Raw genomic sequence first — 24,083 nt, forward strand, 5'->3', positions numbered from 1 at the left:
GGATAGATCAACTAAACAGAAAATTAACAAGGAAACACAAACTTTAAATGACACAATGGACCAGTTAGACCTAATTGATATCTATAGGACATTTCACCCCAAAACAATCAACTTCACCTTTTTCTCAAGTGCACATGGAACCTTCTCCAGAATAGATCACATCTTGGGCCATAAATCTAGCCTTGGTAAATTCAAAAAAACTGAAATCATTCCAGTCATCTTTTCTGACCACAATGCAGTAAGATTAGATCTCAATTACAGGAAAAAAACTATTAAAAATTACAACATATGGAGGTCTAATAACATGCTTCTGAATAACCAACAAATCATAGAAGAAATCAAAATATGCATAGAAATGAATGAAAATGAAAACACAACAACCCAAAACCTATGGGACACTGTAAAAGCAGTGCTAAGGGGAAGGTTCATAGCATTACAGGCTTACATCAAGAAACAAGAAAAAAGCCAAATAAATAACCTAACTCTACACCTAAAGCAATAAGAGAAGGAAGAAATGAAGAACCCCAGGGTTAATAGAAGGAAAGAAATATTAAAAATTAGGGCAGAAATAAATGCAAAAGAAACTAAAGATACCATAGAAAAAATCAACAAAACCAAAAGCTGGTTTTTTGAAAAGGTAAACAAAATTGACAAACCATTAGACAGACTCATCAAGAAACAAAGGGAGAAGAACCAAACTAACAAAATTAGAAATGAAAATGGAGAGATCACAACAGACAACACTGAAATACAAAGGATCATAAGAGACTACCACCAGCAGCTCTATGCCCATAAAATGGACAACTTGGAAGAAATGGACAAATTCTTAGAAAAGTATAACTTTCCAAAACTGAACCAGGAAGAAATAGAAGATCTTAACAGACCCATCACAAGCATGGAAATCGAAACTGTAATCAGAAATCTTCCAGCAAATAAAAGCCCAGGACCAGATGGCTTCACAGCTGAATTCTACCAAAAATTTAGAGAAGAGCTAACACCTATCTTACTCAAACTCTTCCAGAAAATTGCAGAAGAAGGTAAACTTCCAAACTCACTTTATGAGGCCACCATCACCCTAATACCAAAACCAGAAAAAGATGAAACAAAAAAAGAAAACTACAGGCCAATATCACTGATAAACATAGACACAAAAATCCTTAACAAAATTCTAGCAAACAGAATCCAACAACATATTAAAAAGATCATACATCATGACCAAGTGGGCTTTATCTCACGAATGCAAGGATTCTTTAATATCTGCCAATCAATGTAATACACCACATTAGCAAATTGAAAGATAAAAACCACATGATTATCTCAATAGATGCAGAAAAAGCCTTTGACAAAATTCAACATCCATTTATGATAAAAACTCTCCAGAAAGCAGGAATAGAAGGAACATACCTCAACATAATAAAAGCTATATATGACAAACCCACAGCAAACACTATCCTCAATGGTGAAAAATTGAAAGCATTTCCCCTGAAATCAGGAATAAAACAAGGGTGCCCATTCTCACCACTACTATTCAACATAGTTTTGGAAGTGTTGGCTACAGCAATTAGAGCAGAAAAAGAAATAAAAGTAATCCAGATAGGAAAAGAAGAAGTAAAACTCTCACTGTTTGCAGGTGACATGATCCTCTACATAGAAAACCCTAAAGACCGGGATGGGGAATTCGTGTAACTCTATGGCTGATTCATATCAATGTATGACAAAACCCACTGAAAAATAAAAATTAAAAAAAAAAAAAAAAAACCCTAAAGACTCTACCAGAAAATTACTAGAGCTAATCAATGAATACCAGTCGCAGGATATAAAATTAACACACAGAAATCCCTTGCATTCCTATACACTAACAATGAGAAAACAGAAAGAGAAATTAAGGAAACAATACCATTCACCATTGCAACAAGAAGAATAAAATACTTAGGAGTCTATCTACCTAAAGAAACAAAAGATCTATACATAGAAAACTATAAAACATTGATGAAAGAAATCAAAGAGGACACAAATAGATGGAGAAATATACCGTGTTCATGGATTGGAAGAATCAATATTGTGAAAATGGCTATACTACCCAAAGCAATCTACAGATTCAATGCAATCCCTATCAAGCTACAGTTCTTCACAGAACTAGAACAAATAATTTCATAATTTGTATGGAAATACAGAAAACCTCGAATAGCCAAAGCAATCTTGAGAAAGAAGAATGGAACTGGAGGAATCAACCTTCCTGACTTCAGGCTATACTACAAAGCCACAGTCATCAAGACAGTATGGTACTGGCACAAAGACAGAAATATAGATCAATGGAATAAAATAGAAAGCCCAGAGATAAATCCACGTACTTATGGACACCTTATCTTCGACAAAGGAGGCAAGAATATACAATGGATAAAAGACAATCTCTTTAACAAGTGGTGCTGGGAAAACTGGTCAACCACTTGTAAAAGAATGAAACTAGAACACTTTCTAACACCATACACAAAAATAAACTCAAAATGGATTAAAGATCTAAATGTAAGACCAGAAACTATAAAACTCCTAGAGGAGAACATATGCAATACACTCTCCGACATAAATTACAGCAAGATCCTCTATGACCCACCTCCCAGAATATTGGAAATAAAAGCAAAAATAAACAAATGGGACCTAATTAAACTTAAAAGCTTTTGCACAACAAAGGAAACTACAAGCAAGGTGAAAAGACAGCCTTCAGAATGGGAGAAAATAACAGCAAATGAAGAAACAGACAAAGGATTAATCTCAAAACTATACAAGCAATTCCTGCAGCTCAATTCCAGAAAAATAAATGACCCAATCAAAAAATGGGCCAAAGAACTAAACAGACATTTCTCCAAAGAAGACATACAGATGGCTAACAAACACATGAAACGATGCTCAACATCACTCATTATCAGAGAAATGCAAATCAAAACCACAATGAGGTACCATTACACGCCAGTCAGAATGGTTGCTATCCAAAAGTCTACAAGCAATAAACGCTGGAGAGGGTGTGGAGAAAAGGGAACCCTCTTACACTGTTGGTGGGAGTGCAAACTAGTACAGCTGCTATGGAGAACAGTGTGGAGATTCCTTAAAAAACTAGAAATAGAACTGCCATATGACCCAGCAATACCACTTCTGGGCATACACACTGAGGAAAGGAAACCAGATCTGAAAGAGACGCATGCACCCCAATGTTCATTGAAGCACTGTTCATAACAGCCAGGACATGGAAGCAACCTAGATGCCCATCAACAGACGAATGGATAAGAAAGCTATGGTACATATACATAATGAAATATTACTCAGCCATTAAAAAGAATACATTTGAATCAGTTCTAATGAGATGGATGAAACTGGAGCCCATTATACAGAGTGAAGTAAGCCAGAAGGATAAAGACCAATATAGTATACTAATACATATATATGGAATTTAAAATGATGGTAACCATAACCCTATATGCAAAATAGAAAAAGAGACACAGATGTACAGAAGAGACTTTTGGACTCTGTGGGAGAAGGCGAGGGTGGGATAATCTGAGAGAATAGCATTGAAACATGTATATTATCAAGTGTGAAACAGATCGCCAGCCCAGGTTGGATGCATGAGACAAGTGCTCAGGGCTGGTGCACTGGGAAGACCCAGAGGGATGGGATGGGGAGGGAGGTGGGAGGTGGGATCAGGATGGGGAACACATGTAAATCCATGGCTGATTCATGTCAATGTATGGCAAAAACCACTACAATATTGTAAAGTAATTAGCCTCCAACTAATAAAAACATGTGAAAAAAAAAAAAAGGGCAGACATACTAAACTGCAAAATAAATAAATAAAGCAAGTTGTTTGAGATTTAAAAAAAATTTTAAATACATTTCATTTTTGTATTCTTCCCTTGCACACAAATGAGGTTAACTCTGAACCTTAATGTGCAAGAAGCAATTACCTGGGTTAGAAAGACACTATAATCAAAACAGATGACCTTGTATTGAGGTAGTCAAATATGCTGATTTATAGCAATAACATTAAAAAAAAAAAAAGAACAACATCTCAGCTTGCCATAAACAAACCCAAAGGAATGAAGAAATAAAATTTTCATTATAAAACAACAGATGTCTTGTGCTGTTTGATCTTTCAGAATATCTAGCTGGAAAAACAGAAGTCTACTGTACAATTAACTCACTGCAAACCAATTCAAACATAATTAATTTCCAAGGAGACTTTAAAGTCCAAAGTGGAAGTATTCTTCAGTTGACAACAACAACCTCCCCCTCCCCGCCCCAGAAATCATTTTCCCTTTCAAAATTGTAAAAATTCAAAAACATCTTTGGTCTTCTGCTTCTCTCTCGTTCCTGTTTACCAATACTTTTTCTGTTCTTAAATTTCAATGACTGAACACTATTACGAACATTAATGAATCAAATATTGTAAAGTATAATATCTCACCACTTTGAAAGCTCTTGCAGGAGCAGGTAAAGAATTGGTTTCTTCTAAGTATTTATCCCAAGAAAAATGTTTCACATTTGGATAACCTAAGAATGAAAACAGTAAATCCTATCAGGTTTAACCAAAATGATAGTGACAACCACAAGCAGGCCTATAAAATTATGAGATATTGTTATCATTATAATGAAGAAAAGCATGCTCATATTACACAAAACAACTTTAAACTCATTACACATTTGGAACCACAAGTAATAATGCAGTAATTTTCATCTAGACCATGATTTCTCTATTAACTTTTAAATGAGAATATATATAATTTGCATTCTCAAGTTAAGATTGTCTTAAAACACAAGATATATACAAACACAAATATATATACCCTTTAATCTAGAAATTTTACTTCTATTAATTTAGGAAGAATCTCACATGTGTGTACAAAGAAAATGCATCATTTGTAAATGTGAAAATGTAAAAATCAGTTAAATGATCATCTATATAGAAATGTACAAATATACACACACACACACACACACATATAAGTATTGTAAATGTAAAACAGAAAGCATTTATTAAAAAGAATGAGGCAGGTTTATATATACACCAATATGTGAAATATTCCAGACAATCATATTATTAGGCCAAACAAATAAGTTAAAATAAATCATGGAACAGTATTAATAGAATGTATAAAAACAACATCCTTCCTCCGTCTCACTCTCCTGTTTCCTCCAGAGTCCAAAGCCCCTTAGGGAGACACGAGTAGGAATTAGGGTTGGCTCAGTAGGGGAGGAAGCTGGCTACTTTAGGTAGTGCTCTTTATGGCTACTTTATGTAGTCCTTACTTACTGATAAAGTAAGTAAATATATTGGAGAAAAGAGAAGCAAGATTTCTCACTGACTATAAATATGAAAAGTGAAAAACTAGAATGAATTCGGCGGTGTTAGATATGAACTGCAGCTAATGGTATACATTCATGGTTTTCAATATCTATAAATGGACATAGAAATAAACAAATTTTTATATGTATTTACTTAACCATATGTCCCCTGAAAGGCCAACAGCAGCATTTGTTCAGTAGCAGTGAGCACATCGAGTGTCCAGAAATTAGTGTCTACAAATCGTTCTCTACAAAAATAAACCACGGAGTCTGGGAGAAATGGGTGACGTCAAAGTTGGGTCAGGGAAAACACAAGATAAGCCCAGCTGTGCCAGAAAATAGGAAATTTCTCCAAAAAAATAATTAAAACATGCCAAAAGGACACAGAAATCAGTCTAAAGGGTTTCCCTCTGGCCAAATGTGAGAAAATCTGAACATGAAAATAAATAATGTTAGTAATGGAATATAAGCCACTGATGATAATAGTATTATTTGGGTCCATGTTGATATAAATAAAATGAATGCATAAATAGGAAGACGAGAAAGCTATTTTTTGCAGAAGAATGTCATCTAATTATGTACAACAAAAGACTGAATAAGAAAAATCACCATTTAGCAACTATCAGAATATTAATTCACACTAGAAATATCAACAGATGCTGAAACTAGGACGCGACACGGGACCGAAGTGCAGGATATTTATACAATGTCAAAGTGTCTTCTCAAATCCTTAATAATTACAGACAAAAAACCCCCTACATCCATGGATAAGCCTGGTAACTACCATCTTGATCAATCACTGGTAAAAACCAACCAATGATGAGATAAACGGACCTCAAGTGACACAGGAGATGATCCAATGAGAACAGAGCACTGCTTCTGTGATATTCCTGCCAAAATGCACACCATGGGTCTAATTACTGGAAAGTACCCCTCATGTTCAAACTAAGGAACATTCTACAAAATGACCGATTTGTAATTCTTAAACACACAGAAGTTATAAAAGTCAAGGACAGCATATTGAAGGAGACCAGAGAAGTATGACAACTGAGTAATATGCCATCGTTTTGCTATAAATGACATCCTTGATACAACTGACAAACGTGGATGGGTCTCTGATTCAAGGTTATAAAAATGAGCTATTTACTGTTCTTACAACTTCTCTGTACATTTGAAAATGTTTCAAAATAAAAGTTTGAAAGCGTAAATATGCAAACATTTCCAAGCAGTCAACATTTTACAGTGCATTTTTAAGGTATATACCTTGCAGAATTTAAACAACATTAAAGCTGACTGTGCATGCATGCACGTATATGTGCGCTCAGTCCCTCAGTTGTGTCCAGCTCTTTGTGACCCCATGGACTGCAACCCACCAGGCTCCTCTGTCCATGGGACTTCCCAGGCAGGAATACTGGAGTGGATTGCCATTTCCTCCTCCAGGGGATCTTCCCAACCCAGGGGTTGAACCTGCGTCTCTTACATTTCCTGCATTGACAGGTGGGTTCTTCACCACTGCGCCACCTGGGAAGCCCTGCATGTATGTGTATACAGAGGCAAAAAAGGTTTCTCTGCAAAGAGATAATAACCACCTTTTAAGCCATTAAGAGAGAGAACAGTGGTTATCTCTAATTTTACTCTAAACTCTTAAAAATAAGCACATCTAAATGGATAATTTGGTAATTCAAAAATAAAAATCATTTTAAAAGACATGAAGACTTTAATTTTGGAGAAAGAACAGTACGTGTACAAAGGTTAAAAAAGAACATGAATATGGAGTAGCTGGCAGGGTTGCTTATGAGACTGATCTACAAAGCAGAAGAGCTACTGCCTGGGGAGACAGGTGACTAACATCCTTTCTTTTCACAGAGAAGATGTGAGACACAAGCCAGGAATCTGCTCTTAGAGAAGAGGGTCCAGAGAAAGGGCATCTTGTTTGCCACGGATCCAAAGAGCAGAGTAACATCAGCATAGGCCTTGCACACCAGTCTTTATCTGGCATGTTTTTACTTTCTTTTTAACTTTTTTAATTGGTGTGATAAAATATGTATCACACAAAATTTACGTGTTTAACCATCTTCATGTGTCACAGTTAGTGGCATCAATTATATTCACCCTGCCGTGTATTTGGTAGTTTTTCACATGCAATTTTGTATTTTTTAATTTTGCCAAAAAGCTATATACTTTCTCTGCTACTGAATTATACAAGTCCATGAAAAGAGACAGAAGACTTGGTAATCTGCCTCACATCAGAAGTCAGTAATGATATCTCACACACCCTTCCCAGGCTGTGAAGACATAGCCAGGAACCTGCTGTTCACTGGCCCTGTTAATTTAACAGATCCCTGCGTGCATGCTAAGTCACTTCAGTCTTGGCCAACTCTTTGCAACCCCATGGACTGTGGCCCACCAGGCTCCTCTGTCCAAGGAATTCTCCAGGCAAGAATACTGGAGTGGGTTGCCAATGATGACCAAAAGGATGGTAAGAAAAAAAAGAAAAAGATCAATATCAAATTGCAAAGTCCAAAAGAATCTGTATAATATAATTCAGACGGTGACAGTGGCAGTCATGATTCACTGGCTCCTAATATTATGTAAATCCCAGAACCTAGGAGAGCCGAGTGGGGTCTTCCAGGCAGCAGCACATTTGAGTTACCAAACCATTTAATATCTTACTTTAACACTACATAGTTTATGCAAATATTCTTCAGCTTAGCTCCGTAAATCAGTAAAGAACAGGAGCTTTCATCCCTGAACATAGAAGAAAAGGCAGGAGGCAGAAGGGACTGGCCTTGCCCATCACAGCAACCGCTGGTCCCGAGTGAGTCAATGATCAGGCGCTGAGAAGCAGTAGGAAGGAACTAGGGACACGCCTGAAAACGACACTAGCCGGCAGAACAGGATGAGACAAGGATTTGAAGCTCCAAGCTGAGTCTCTGCTGCTTACACGCTGAGGGCAACATCCACGCAACAGCTCCTAACATACCAAGGAGGCATCCTTTCCCCATGACAAGGACAGTTTTCATTACTCACAGGCGCACCCACAAAAAGCCACACACACCGCAGTGATGCTCTGTGTGAGCTGACCACCCTATCATTTCATGCCAGCCGTGCCACGGCACGTTAAATAGTGACATGTCAGCTCAAAAATTCACTGTCTGATGATGAAGTCACAGAATGTTCTTCAGCAAACAAAAGTAAACTCAAATTGACATAAATGACAAACAGCAGACACATAATCAACACAAACCTGGAGGAGTAATGAGGGTTCTTCGATGTTCTTTACACCAACCAACTGGATGAATGTGTGGACTAGAGGCTTCACACCTGTAAGGTATAGAAATTTAAAAATGGTAATTAGGAAAAATTCTCAAATACCAGTAAAAGTTAAAAAAAAAAAGTCAGTGATTGTGAACATTATACACCAAGTTCTACCTTTTCACAATCTATCTCATTCGGGAAAACACGGCTAAACCAAAGAATTTTTCACTCTTCCAACATATTAGTACCAACGAGATTTCTATTAGATACATAACATACAAAACTGACACCAGGCAAATAGCTTTTGTTCCCACACAAGTGGTATTATATTCTACAACTGCAAATACAGCAAATGTAAAGATAATGTCATTAAAATTTGGAATTTCCATTTAGGAAAATCATTTGGAAAAATAAACACGTATATAAATAGCATATACACAGGCAAGCTAAAATTATTTCAGTATTTCTAAGGACAAATATACAACAGCAGGAAGACCAATCACCCTCAAAAAGCAAACATGCTCTATTTCCCATTAGAAGGGAGAGACCAGGTATTAAGATGGGGTGTTTCTTTTCCTCACCTCTTCTCTTTGTCATCTTTATTTCAGTCAAGTATATGCTTTGCCAAGGCCTCTTTACCAGTATGCACATCTGATTCCTTGCTCCTAATCAAACTTGTTCCATATAGTCCTCATCCCAAATGACACCCGATTCCAGTACTCTTGCCTGGAAAATCCCATGGACGGAGGAGCCTAGTAGGCTGCAGTCCATGGGGTCGCTAAGAGTCGGACACGACTGAGCGACTTCGCTTTCACTTTTCACTTTCATGCACTGGAGAAGGAAATGGCAACCCACTCCAGTGTTATTGCCTGGAGAATCCCAGGGACGAGAAGCCTGGTGGGCTGCCACCTATGGGGTTGCACAGAGTCAGACACGACTGAAGTGACTTAGCAGCAGCAGCAACATGCAACACGCGTCATTCATTCACTCACTCACCCATTCATTGAAAGGTTGAGTGTCTGTCATGTGCCAGACACTGGGAAAGGCACTGAGGATACAGCAGCAAATAAAAGGTATACCAACTTTTAGTCTCTTGGAGCTCACAGTACAGTGGGAAAAGAGGAAATTAATTAACAAGCAAAATGTATATGCTGGGGGCAAAACGCTGTGCAAAGAATTGGAATAAAAATGTAGAGCATAACTGTGGTAAGATACTCCTTCAAAACACTTAGTCAAGATGACTTCTTAAATAAGCTGACATCTGAAAAGGGTGAAGAGAGGATTGAGCCACTCACATATATAAAGGAAAGCCTTCTATGCTGAGGGCACAGCAAGTACAGATGCCTTGTTAAGAGGAGAATCAAGCAGAACTGTGTCAGGAATGGACTGAGAAAAGCAGAGAACAGGAAATCAAGAGGGGCCGTTAGGCCACAGTAAGGTCTTGGAATCTTAAGAATAAAATGATGTTTACTAGAACATTTTGTGAAAGGTTTTAGGCAGAAGAGTGGCATAATCTGATTTATGTTTTAAAGTAATTATTCTGACTGCTTTGCAGATAATAAACCACATTTGGGAAGGAGACAAAAGGCTGCTGGCAGGTTTTTGCCAGCGTTGGTGAGGGTAACCTGAACCAGAGTGCTGGTGGTGAAGATAACAGGAAGTGATTGTATATTTAGGTCAATGTTCTAAAGAAAGAATCCACTGGATAAGCTGATAGATTTGACGCAGAGTAGGAGTGAAGGGAAGCCCAGAACATTCCAAGGCTTTGGGCATGGGCACTAGAAGATGGATGTTACCATTTTTTGAGACAGGAAGACTGCAAGCACAGCCTGACATTCCAAACAGTGAAGGAAGAGATCTGATATTAACATGTTTAACAAGCAGGTAAAGAAGTAGATCATGAGCACAAAAATTTGGAATTTAAGGGCAAGATCAAGGCTAAAGACACACATTTAGGAGTCATCGGCAACTAGGATGGCGTTTAAAGCCACGAGCAGAGATGTGACCATCCAGAAAATGAGTATAGAGGACAGAAAAGGGAAAAGGCGAAGAAGTCCAAGAAACAATGGTAAAGTAAGAGAGAGAGAGAAAAACGAAATCAGCTGGGTCAAATGCTGCTGCTTCGTCAAAGAAGGAGAAAGCAAGAGCTGATCACTGGATTTACCAACGTAAAGGTCACTGGCATACTTGACGAGAGCTGCTGCGGTGGAGTTGGGCATGGGAAAGGGCAAAAGCCTGAACAGAGTGGGTTTAGGAGAAAATGCTGGGAAATGAGCATAGCTAGCTCAGAAAACACATTTAAGGAGTTCTGTTTTAAAAAGAAGCAGAGAAATGAGATGTTAGATAGAAAAAAAGGAAGCTATTTTTTTTTTTAAAGGTGGGAAATATTTAGGGGACGCTGGGTGATGCATATATGGAAATCTCAGTACACTTTAATGCCCAATCCCCTTGGATGCATTGTTTTAAACTGTATAAGCAAAACTACGGATCTTGATTGTCCAGTTATACTATTCTTTCCCGGACAATCATTTGGCTATGGATCATTAGTAATGATGCAGCCTTTATTTTAGGGAAATTTTTATGTTATTCTAGGGAAGACTCTTAATGGCTCCTTAAAATGAAAAAATAACAAGTATGTAATACTTCTTTTATTTTTTTTCAACTTAAGGCAGCTATCAAGTACTTCTAATTATGTCAGATTCATGATGATTAAAGTAAAAGCATCAGACACAATTCTGTTTACTGGATTTCTCCATAAATTACAAGGAAAGAAAACACTGCAGCATATTTTGACCACTTGTTCCTGTGCAGCCAGAATCTCATATAAGGTTTTAGTATTATTTAAATATTGATCAAAGTCACCATTTAAAATAAACAAAGAAGCTGTCTCAATTATGAAAATAAAAGTAGCCTCATTTTTATCTAGTTGACTTACAGCCCCTCTATAAATAAACAATACTTCCTTCAGAAATGGGAAGGCTGTGAATTATCTGTTACTATTGAAACACAAGTCATCTCTTAGTCCCATCTAGTGTTCAAAAGCAGAAATGTAACCAAGAAGAAATATAATGAAGAACAACTATGGGTGACATGTTTGGCCAACTGCTGCTCCTGTGCCTTTCTTTCTTCGGGGTTTTTATGTGTATTGTTAAGAAAGTCCATTTCAAAACAATTTTTAAGTCCATTTCACAAGTGAGTACAAATTATTTATGAAGGCTGCTAAGACCCAAATCAGACCTAGATTGGTAGATAATAATAGAAATAGGAATTCATGAAGAACCCACACTTGTCATATAAAGTTAACAAACATTAAGACCCTCATTTTGTGGAAACACTGAGAGGTTAAGTGATTCCAGGTTGAAGGAAAAGGGCCCTGATTTCATCAGTCACAGCCCAAAGCTAAACAAAACCAATGCGCACACACTGGGCTCCCCAGATCTTGGCAGAGTCAAACAAGAACATTTCAAGATGCTCACTTAAGGAACACATCAAAGTCTTCATTTCAAGCAATAATGGTTTAGATTCCTTGAAGAAATGCAGCACACTTGGTCTCTCCCACTCCCTAAATCCAGCACATGGTGACTGCCAATTTCCTTCCTGGTGTCTACCTTCCCAGCTCCCACTCTGCGCTAACTCTTCAGGGCGTCCATCATGCTGTTTTACCAAGCCCGAGACCTCATCCCACCGAGTCATCTCGTTCTCCTTTTCATCCTTAATTCATTTCCAAGCCCATTCCCTACAGAGGCTGTTTTCAATATTCATAATTCGCTGCAAGAGTAAAACCTGATTTTCACTAACAAGGTGACTACCAGGACGAGACAAAGGGGGGCCCTCTCGTCACCCCAACATCAGTGTCCCTTTCCTGTCTTCATTCTCTCCACACTGAGACAGAGAAAGCTCGTTTCTCCCCAGCGCGAACCCTGCTCCTATGGGACCAGGGTCCTCAAGAATCCAGCCTCATGTCTCCACTCTCCCTCAACAGCGGCTTCTTTCCTTCAGCCTAAAACCAGCTCAACACCTGAGGGCTCACTCCCTCTGAGACAATAACCCACTCCCACCTTCAGGGCTGAACTTCTCTGCCGACGTGCATTACGGACATCTCTTTCAGTCAGTTCAGTTCAGTCGCTCAGTCATGTCTGACTCTTTTTTGCAACCCCGTGGACTGCAGCACCCCAGGCCTCCCTGTCCATCACCAGCTCCCGGAGTTTGCTCAAACTCATGTCTGTCAAGTCGGTGATGCCATCCAACCATCTCACCCTCTGTCGTCCCCTTCTCCTCCTGCCTGCAATCTTTCCCAGCATCAGGGTCTTTTCCAAAGAGTCAGTTCTATGCATAACGGCCATCTCTTAAACATTTTGCAAACGGGTATTTGTTCCTGAAATTCTGACTTTAATCCTCACAACATCTTGCAAGATAGGGACTATTAACCCTTTTTGCAAACGGGGCACCTAAAGCTTAGAAGGATTAAGTCACTTACTGAATACCAAGGCTGCCACACCCCAAACATATCATACCCTCTTTGCCCCATGGACTTAAACACAAGTAAGCGCTTTCCTTGGCCAGGAATATTGCATCCCAACTTCTAAGTACTAGCTCCTATCATTCTTTATGAGCCAGTTCAAATTCCACGTCCCCAGGAAGATCTTTCTGAGAAACGTCCAGTGAGTCCTTCCTTCCACGGGCCACGCAGACAGCAAGCCGCTGGTTCTGATAAGTAAGCACGAACCACCACGCACCCTGCAGCCAAGGCAGAAGTGAGTTTCTCTCTGTTCCCAGACGCGGAGCCTCTCAAGACTGAAGTGCAGGGGTCCCTGGGTCCCGTCACCTCTGTGGCTCACCACCACCATCAAGGGCTGTTTCTCGAATATAATGGATGATGACACACACACTGCTCTCAGAAACTGACAACATGATGCAAACTTTTCAACATTATTTGGGGAGACACATAAAATTACTATTACTCTTAATGTATACTACTAGTACACATTAGTATACAACTACTAGTAACAAAAGCAGAGAGAAACCCACAGGTAAACCAATTTTTATTCTAATATACATATACTATTTGCTCTCATTAAAAACTTCTACAACCCTACATAAATTTAAATCCCACATAGCATTTCTCTTTGAAAGGAAGAAATGTTTTACTGCAATTAAACATGCAGTACCACAAATATGTGTGTGTGTGTGTGAGTGCATGCATGCACATGCGCATTCAAGCACACTTTCAAATTCCCACTAAGGTAAAAAGAGATAAGATCACTGCCCAATTCAAAGGAAAAAAAAAATCTCATTTTCAAACTATTTTAAATTGGAAAAGCAATCCAATTTGTAACCTCAATTACATACCTAAGGAACTAATTTATGCAGATAAAGACCATTCCAAAATTCAAAGATCAAAGAACATAATATTTAATAAGGTTGGAGAAATTCCAGTGCACTTAAGTAATTTTCAATATGTCTTAATTGCATATTGAGGAAGAGAACACACTGTTATTCTTTTTCTGACAATTAACAAAATGTAACTTCAACAGTTAGAAGTATAAGTCTATCCTCAAAGTACATTCCATTCTAAAAATAATTTGGCTGCACTCATAAGAGAGCAAAATCATTGCTGAAAGAGATCAATTTTTCCCCCTGCTTTTTCTAATAAGAAACCAGGATGCTTCCTATTTCCTAGGCATTTGGCATCAGAGAAAAATGTAATACATTCTGCTAGACTTTCTCATTACTTTTTTTTCCCCCAGAAGAATGAATGCTTTTAAAGGAAATACATATTATGTCAAATAATGAACCTACACTTTTAAAAGCTATAATACTTATAGGACCACAAAAATAACTGAAACATTCACCCACTGTGTTTAAATCAGGCAAAAGCTGTTTTTAAAAAATTCTCCCTGAAGCAATCAGAACTTTAAAAGCAAAAAGCTCTCATTTCAACAGTCTGATAAATAATTATTAATAATAATTATAAAATTATAATAATTATAAATAATTGAAAATTATTAATAAAAGGACTGGATCCCAATTGTCATGTTAGTACTGCCATCAACACAGCACATCAAACAGGAGGGAGAGAAATATGTTCCACCCAGGACAGATCCCAATATCTCTAAATTCACAGTTTTCTCATCTACTCACTCATTCAAGACAGGTATGGATAATTTTAAATGAAACAAAAACCACCAGTTTGCAGAAAATATGAGAAAGAGAACACGGTAAGCAATACAATAAGGATTCAATCAGCAAATCCAGGCTGTGGGACAGTCAACAGGACAAACATACCTGGTTTGTTAAACAAATGTTAGAGGGGGAATAAAAGGATGAAGGAATAGGAAACTATAAATTAAAAGAGATCAAGAGAAACATCAAAGCAATCATAAAATGTGCACCCTATTTGGACCAAGAGCTAATAAACCAAGACAGTTGGGGGATAATGTTTTAGAAGTTAGTGACATGATGCTATTTAGATATATTTGAAAAAAGAAAAAGAAGTTCTACCTTTAGAAGAGACATATTCAGACATGAAATGTTATGAAATCTGGAAATCTACTTCAAAACGGTCCTGGAGTTGGGATTTTAGAGCAGAAAAACACCAGAAACAAGACTGGTGTGTATTGATAAACTGCTGGCAGTAGGCAATGCCTGCAGGAGGTCACTCTACTGTTCTAAATTTGTATACACCTGAAATGGTTTGTATTTCAGTAATAAATTTGATTGCAAACTGAATAAAAAGATATCCTATGAGGAAAATAATGCTTTGCAGAAAAAAGCTGGGTAAAACTTACTATAATATTCAAAAGTACTTGATTCTATGTGATGTGATCATGGAACTACTTTAAAAAACTCTGTGAAAACCATACGTAAAATATAATTCAGATTTTTATAATTCATCTTTTAAAAGTCTAAACAGCAAATGGCTTTCAATGTCTCGTTTTAAAACAACACAAGTAAAACTGATGACTGTGTAAGAATCCAATCCGAGAAGTAGTGCAAATTATTAATGGCTCTACTGAATATTTAGCTATACACACACTAAAAAGGTCAGGAAACAAGTTTTCCTAAAACTGAGCTACATTTATATAAATTAACATCCATTTGCTACTGCAACATTAGCCATATTTTATAAAGATAACTGTCACTTCTCAATGCAAGTATTGTCCAGAAGGAACTAAACCATGAAGAAATGCCTTTCACCAGCAAACTACAGTTTCATCAGTGAACATGAATTAGGTATGAAAAATCATTAATTTCAACTGCCTAATCAAAATCTTATGGCTTTACTATACTCTTTTCATGATCATATAATTTTATAATTATGTTGTTCCTACCACTTTATGTGTAATATAGCCAAAACCCTTAAGGGTTAAAAAAATATTCCTCAATTAATAATTTGTACTGTCATTATAAAGAGTAAAATTAGCTACTATGCATGAAAATATGAAAGAAAGATTAAAATATTTTCCTAAGAAATGAGAGAAGACACGCCAGATGAGGGGGGAAGTGTGAGGCTGTGTGTGCACTCATGTGTGAGTGTCTCCTGGGAGTGTGGTACGAATCGTGCTTACATAGGAGGCAGTCAACTAAATACAAATCACGAAGTAGAACTAAAGGATGTTATTTAAAAACACGTGCCATATGGAACAGGTAAAAAGCTAAAAATCTGAAATGAGAAAGAGCAGGACAGAATACTGTTATTTGTGTTATCGGCTTTGCATTATTACTGGTTTTAAATAAGTACTTGAATAAACATCAGTTAGAAAATGCACAGAGCAATGAAAAATGTCTCACCAATAGTCATAGCTCTCATCCCAGTTGTCAAAATGTACAAGGAAACGATTGTCCACCATATCTGTTACCGTAGCAACACAGATGAATGCAGGGTTCTTTTTGTCTACAGCTTCAAGCTTCATTCCAACTCGAAAGCCTGATGGGATCACTGTCTATGAAATATACAGATTTAATTAGGGATAAGGACACACTTAACAGCAAGGACCTGTACCCTCTCTGCATCCCCCGCTTGAAATCCTGGCATCCATCAGCTGTATTCACATAATTTAAAAATCATGGACCAGTTTTGCAGCAGAGTTGCTTTACAAGAAGCGGCAATAAGAAAAATGCCCCATTGCTACATCCAATTAATTATCTGGACCTTTAAAGCTAACACACCCACAACCTTGAAAAGTTTACTTAATATGTGTCTTGGTACTTTAGATGACTATGCTAGCTAGGCTAGTTTTATGTACTGTATAGTTTACTTTCAGTTTCTCTCTTCCTTTATTACACACTTAACAATGAAAATTATTTCATACAAAATATGCACAGAATCAAGTTAAAAATGGGTGTAAGTCAGTACAAATTCACTCCCACTTCTGAAAAATCTCTTAAAAGGGTACTCTACTAAAAGTAGGACATCTTCCTATATGAAATGCTGGAAATTATTACAACTTTGATTCAACAATACAGATGTTATTCACAATAGCACCCAAAGAGCTGGCTGTTAATACATAGAGCCATTCAAAATAGCTTGTAATATAAGGAAATGCACAGATTATTGGCCATCTGGGACATGAAATGAAAAACAATAAAAATTCAGTCAGACTCAGTACTTGAAATGCTGTGGATGTAAACATTCCTCACAATATTTCATGAAGAAAAATATCCTAACCTCAGAGAAGTACTTGGATATCAGTACTATCAATCACAACACACTACACGTCATTTCTGCCCTTCAGAAAAAATCTTTCTGTCCAGATTGAACATATAGACACTCTTCTCATTACTTTAAGCAAAATAGATGCTCTCTTTTTACTATAATTATACAGCTATCATTACAAAAATGCGGACAGGCATGTATCTGAACATGTCAAGAGTGAAGTCCTGTCTGAGTCGAAGGATCAGGCATTGATGCTACACAGATACAGTTACTATATATTTAAGCCCTGGACTTCTGTATCAGACCATAAATATTTGAGTATTCTGAGCTAGAGAAATCCAGAAATACAAAAATTAATTACATACCAAACACATGGCCCAAGACTCAGTTTTGTGCTAGCAATGCACAGAATTTAAGATGATAGTCAGTGGCTCAAATACCTGCCTGAACTCATCATCAGAGAACCAGACAAGGATTAGGAAACTTGGAGCCGTGACAGCAAGCCGGTCGCTGAGTTTTCCACCTGACTGGCCTCCCTCATCTTGAAGGAGAATGCCGACTGACTATGCAGCATGTACATCTCAGCAATTAAGCTATCTTCTCAATTAAGATATTTAAAAATAATAATCTGGCTCATTATCTCTATTAATTACCTAAATGCATGCACATGCACACACACCCCCTCCAGTTCTCTAACTCAACTGGCCTATGTTTAATTTGATTAGAGAAAGTTTCAGCCATGAGACTTGTTGCCCTCAAAACACCTGGATGATGTCATTTCCCAAGGAGAGAGCATGCGGGGTAGGTGAGAAGGGTTTCTCTTCCTGATATCTGGAGGGAATCCCTAGTGAAACATGACGGCCTCTCTCCAGACTCTCACCCACTGTCGCCTAACTGGGGAATCTGGAAGGAGGAAGTGGTCACACCGTTAAGCCGGCCTACAGGGCATAAAGTTTCCACTCTGCTCCTTAGGCGCAAGCTCTGTCCTGCAAGATGGTAGTCTGCCCTGGTCCAGTGCCCATGGGCTAGAGTATGTTGGAAGGGCTAGTAAATGTCTAACTCCAGGGCTCAGAATCAAGAGACTCATTTGTCAGCAGGTATGGAGCACGCATGTACTCCATCCAAGCTCTCATCAACTGTAAAGGCGGGATTCTGGCTTCCCACCTGCTTATCCTCTATTCTTTACAATTAGATCAGAAGTTGATCAGGATAGAACACTGTAACATAGCAGGCCTCCTCAGAGATGCCCATAGATTAAGAAGTAGAAAACACAAACACATCCGGACTGTGCTTCTGCTAACACTGCAAAACAGAGACAGAAGCTGGACAGAAGGTTTAAATGATGGTCTCTAGCATGCAAATTCAAATAGGGTTACATTCATCTCACTATGGGAATCCTATCTGAACAGCACTCCTAAAATCAAGTGACCATAACCATAAAATGTCCATCAATTTAATTTGCTTAGGCACCTTAATTGTAAAGTATACCTATTGCCTTTTACTATTTAATTTTAAAAAATGACAGCCATGATATAGTTAAAAACAGATATTTATTCATGATAATTTTTAGTTAATTTTAAAGCTTAAGAGCACCTTATTTACCAAAGCAATAACATTTATTATAGTTTCTTGTTATCACTTGTAGTAATTTATCCAAGGAAACACTCAAAAGCCACTTCCTGTGAAAGAAAAAGTATCTTGGAGGTACTTACTATATTCTGATTTTCAAATAATGACTTGGGAGCAGCCTGAGCTTTGCACGTCTTGAGATAAGTCTGCCAATTAAATTCTTCTTCTTTATATCCTAGGTCCACACATATAAAGAAACAGTAAAATACCAAAATATTTCATACTTAGCTTTTCATTCTTACTTTTATCTGTAAGTCCAACATGCCAAAATCAAGCCATCAAGTGACTTTTTTAAATGGATAGTATTTAACTCATAATTAGTATCTAAGGATTTTTATACACAGGGTATTTATTTCCAACTAATTGTATTATTTTCTCAATTCTGAATGAATGGTAATGGAAGAAAGGAAAAGGTATGAGGAAGCAAATACACACTGTCCTCAGATGGACTTCTTTTCATTACCAGACCATTTCTATCAGTATTTAGGTAGAATTCACGAGCAGTGAGCTACAGTAGCTGAGTTCTCTGTTTTTCCCTCACTCATTCTATTTTGGGAGACTAACTTGTAGGAACAGTGGGAAGCTGGAAAAAGTGGTACTACAAGAGATGAAATCTTTCTGGCCTGTCACCAGAAGAATGACAATTCAAGATTCATGAAGTGAGCATGTTGGCCAGCTATAACAATGGAAATGTCCTTTCCTTAGTTTTCACCATTTCATGTTCAACACTGGTAAAGCCAACATTTCCTTTAAAAAGGAAATTGAGCATTTAATTTTATCTGCTCAGGTTCTCTTTTCTACTTCCATCAAAGTCCAGAAGGTGGTGTGAAAACAAAAACACTTCACCATATGTGAGGCCAATTTATATAAAGGCTTACAGATTTTCTTTTTCATCCTTCTCTTTTCTAGGTGTTTTTATTCAATCCTTCAGTTATCTGAAAATACCATTCTGCTATTAATTTCTCACTTAAAACCAAAAGATGGCTTGTCCATTTACACCCAATAACCCACCTTCTCCCAGCTAAAAAAAAAAAACTCAATAATCCTGATGTAGTAGCCAGTGAAGTTGCTCAGTTGCATCCAACTCTTTGCGATTCCATAGACTGGAGCCTGCCAGGCTCCTCCATCCATGGAATTTTCCAGGCAAGAGTGCTGGAGTGGGTTGCCATTTCCTTCTCCAGGGGATCTTCCCAGGCAGGGATCGAACCCAGGTCTCCCGCATTTCAGGCAGACACTTTACCATCTAAGCCACCAGGGAAGCCCCAGTAATTCTGAGACAGACCAAAAATATCAGACTGGTAACCTGGTTCTTTCATATCAAGCAAACAATACTGAATGCAACATGAAAAGAAAGGAAGTAAGATATTATTAAATGCCCTCGGGATGAACTGAAAAAGATACAATCTGTTATTCTTGGCTCTTTCGTAAACATGAAATAGGCAAAATCATTGGCAGACTGTGATATAAAAATTTAATAAGAGTAATCACTATCAGTTCAGCCCTCACCCAAACTGCTTTCAGTGTTACAGTCTCCTTTCCAATCTCTTAAATATTAAGATAAGTTCAAAGGTTCTCAAGGTTTTTTACTTACTGCAATGTCAGTAAACACACTTAGTTATGTAAACAGATTATAAATAATTTTGCAATCAGTTATTTCAAGACAGTATGCATGTATGTGTTTTGTGTGTGTGTGTGTATGTATGAGATAGAAATTTGTAGCTAAAGTCTATAGTCAAAGTATCAAACAAATGTTATGTGACATGCAAATAAGTACACGGACATAGTTTATTCTCTTAAGTAGGGTTCTATTTTTTAAATTTCTTTCACTTTAGAAAACATCTTTCCTCATGAACAATAAGCTTAAACTTGGGCCCACCTGATTAATAAACATTTATCATCATGAACAATAAGCTTAAATTTCAGCCCACCTGAATAACCACAAAGTGTGAATTCTCAAAAATCTAAATTAAAATATAAGTAAGTAAGTGTTTTCAGAATATAAAATATGAAATTAAAAAGTGACAATACCTTTTGGAGGATGGAGTTTATGGCCAGTTTTCTCACACCACCCAACTGGGTGGATATCCAGAGCATCGGCATTTACCCAGAAGTCATAACAATCAGAGTATCCATCAAAGTGCAGCTTTATCCTGTATCCACAAACCTGTAATAGGCAAAGAACAGAATATTTGTGCCCATGTATAAAAATAAATTAACATGGACCTCAAGTATTATATGGATTATATTAAAGCCTCATTGTTAACAGCCACAAAAACAAGTGAACAAATAACAAAATCTAAAGGCAAACGTTATTTCTTTGGGAAGAGCTGAGCTAGGGGTTCCGGCCTCATCCCTAGTTCCACTAGAAGCACATGGATCTGGGTGAAGAATAATTCTCCCACGTAGAAAAGCCCCCGTCTTTATCCCTGCGTTGTACACGTGCAGGGCGCACAGCTCCCGCAGGGCCCAGCGTGGGTGCCCTATCGTGCACTGGCTCAGGGCTGGCTCTCCACCCTTTACAAAGCTCCACACAGCGATATCTGGCCAGACACGTGCAGACACAGGGAGCAGGCAACAGTCTCCTTTCCACCAGTAGCAGAGCCAGGAGAAAGAAGAGCCTCCCCAGTTCATACTTAGATGAAACAGGATCCCTGGAACGTGGTGAGGACTCACTCTATGTAACCCATGCCCAACACTGAGGTCACACATCTGCTTAAATGAGGGCGGCACTTGGGGGAGTTCTAAGTTAAAAAGTCATGTGGGTTTATGGAGCCTCTGCCAGGTCACGCTTGGCACTAGGCTGGCAAAATTTCAGCCTCTCAATCTTCTTCCCATTAGCACAGCAGATGGGTATAAGACCACTTATAAACAAAGAACTTATAAACTTTCCTATAAACAAAGAACTTATAAACTTTCCTATAAACAAAGAACAAACTTCTTATAAGAACACTAAGTCACTGAAGGAAAACCATAAGCAAAACTAATACACAAGATCATCTGATTCTTTGAGGAAAATTTTAAAAGATACCTCCCCCAACTCAAGGGAGAAACAAGAAGTCAAGCACATAAAGGGAAAAAAAAGTTCTAAAGAGTTCTCAGTAATATATTATACTAAGATATACATAATTGATTTGGACATTTTTTCCTGAAAAACTTCAGAGATACCTTGAAATACTAAAAATAATACAAATATCTGTTGGTCTGTCTCCTATGTTAAGGAGCATGGTATGGCAAAGGCTATGGTGTCAAATGAACCAGGGTCAAATCGTGGTTCCACTGCTTTGAAGCTGTGTGACCTTGCATACCTCACTTAACCTCTCTGAGCTTCAGTCCCTTCATCTATAGAACAGGGAAGAAAAAGGGCTCTTGCAAAGATTAAATGAGGTAGTTTACAAAACACTAAGTACTGTGCCTGGCATAAAGGAAGTGTTCAACAAATGGCATCTTTCCCCATTACTAAAACCCTATAATCACTATTTTATTTTAAAAATAAAGATGAAGCAAAGCTTACCTCCGCCACAGTGAGGACACAGTACACAGACTGATGTTCAGGGTCCACGCCTTCTAGTTTCATGCCAACTTTAAACCCATTCTTATTATATGGAAAAGATTGATACTAAAATGGAAAATGACAGCACTTTTAGTGAGTGACAATCATTCTTAAGACTATATAACCAAATCACAAACAGCTCCTGAAAATGCAGGAAAAAAAAAAAATAATGGATCACCAAATCATCTCATGTGAAAACAGACAGCGCAAAGAGGTGACAGAAAAGGAAATTCAAATGCTTTACATATTCAAAAAGATGATCAACCTCCCCCATAAGAGTCATACAAAGTAAAGTGACAGTAAAATAGATTCCACCTATCAGACTGATAAAGATCAAAAAGTTTGGTTACAGTACACTAGCAAAGCTCTAGGGAAAGAGATTTATAAATACATTGCTAATAGGGATATAAATTTGTACAACCTCTAGCAATCTCCTGAGATCTATAAAAAAGAACATTCTCTTTGACTCAGCAATTTTAATCCTAGGAAATTACCCACAGAGTTAGCCACATATGTGCAAAATGAGCAATGTATGAGGCTATTCACTAAAGCATTTACTTAGCAAAAGACTCATGTATATATATTATATATTCCACATAGTGAAGAAGGAAATGATAACCCACTTCAATATTTTTGCCTGGAATATTCCATGGACAGAGGAGCCTGGCGAGCTACAGGCTATGGGGTTGCAAAGAGTCAGACACAACTAAGCGTGCTCGCGGCCCACATATACATACAGTATTTCATCTTATGTCTGTCTCATAATAACTTAAGCTGGTCTCTACTGCCTCACACATGTGTGTGTGTAACACTCATGTGATATATATATGACATACATATATGACATTTATGTCAACCACAGTATGGACCAGTTTATATTACTATGGAACAAACATAAGATGAAATACTATGTATGCGTATAAAAGACTGATGAAGTGGGTAAATGAACTGAGATGAAATAATCTCCAAACTCAGACAAAAAAGCAAAGTTCGAAACAGTATGTGACATACGTCATCATGTGGTTTAAGGCAGGGGGAAGATTTGCCTATATATTGCTTATATGTACATGTAATTTTCTTATAGCACTTTCATATTATGAATCATATGAATGTACTGCTGATTCAAATAATTAACTGTATTTAAACTGTTTAAAGTGCAAAAAAGTGTATTATGCAAAGGACCAAAGTTGTGAAAAATAATTATACGGAACAAGTCATATGCAATTGCTATTATATCTGAATTAAATAGTCTTAATGTAAATGTAATCATCCCAACATTTACTATTCATCACTTTTCAAAAAAAATTGTTATTGAATATTCACCACTTCTCAGAAATGGTGTCTTAATATGTATGTAACAAATTATTGATGGCAGATTTATTATATACTATGTGACATATAATTAAATCATTTAAATCAAGGGTCAGTGAACTACGATCTCTGGGACACAACCAGCCGACCACTGTTTTTGTCAATTAAATTTTACTGGAATATCAGCCATGTTCATTCATTTATACATTGCCTGTGGCTGCTTTCATTACAAGAACAGAGTTAAGCTGTTACAAATGAGACCATATACCCATAAAGCCTACAAGATTTTCTCTTGCCCTTTATGAAAAAAGTTCGCTGATCCCTGGTTTAGCCCAGTGACAGCAGTTC

At 37.5% G+C, this 24,083-nt stretch overlaps 1 protein-coding gene across 8 annotated transcripts in view; it reads right to left on the reverse strand.

The window, feature by feature from the left end:
- The window catches only part of L3MBTL3 (L3MBTL histone methyl-lysine binding protein 3), a 106,900-nt gene that overhangs the window by 45,005 nt on the left and 37,812 nt on the right, over positions 1–24,083 (reverse strand). For all 8 annotated transcript variants that reach the window (XM_065931343.1, XM_065931339.1, XM_065931342.1 and 5 more), the window contains 6 exons: positions 22,386–22,490; positions 20,903–21,038; positions 18,958–19,049; positions 16,381–16,532; positions 8,579–8,655; positions 4,454–4,539 (listed from right to left, as the gene is read on the reverse strand). In XM_065931343.1, coding sequence (XP_065787415.1) covers positions 4,454–4,539; positions 8,579–8,655; positions 16,381–16,532; positions 18,958–19,049; positions 20,903–21,038; positions 22,386–22,490 — 648 coding nt within the window. The remainder of the gene's footprint in view (positions 1–4,453; positions 4,540–8,578; positions 8,656–16,380; positions 16,533–18,957; positions 19,050–20,902; positions 21,039–22,385; positions 22,491–24,083) is intronic.

The sequence above is a fragment of the Muntiacus reevesi genome, chromosome 3 (genome assembly GCF_963930625.1).
Source record: "Muntiacus reevesi chromosome 3, mMunRee1.1, whole genome shotgun sequence".
Classification (NCBI taxonomy): domain Eukaryota; kingdom Metazoa; phylum Chordata; class Mammalia; order Artiodactyla; family Cervidae; genus Muntiacus; species Muntiacus reevesi.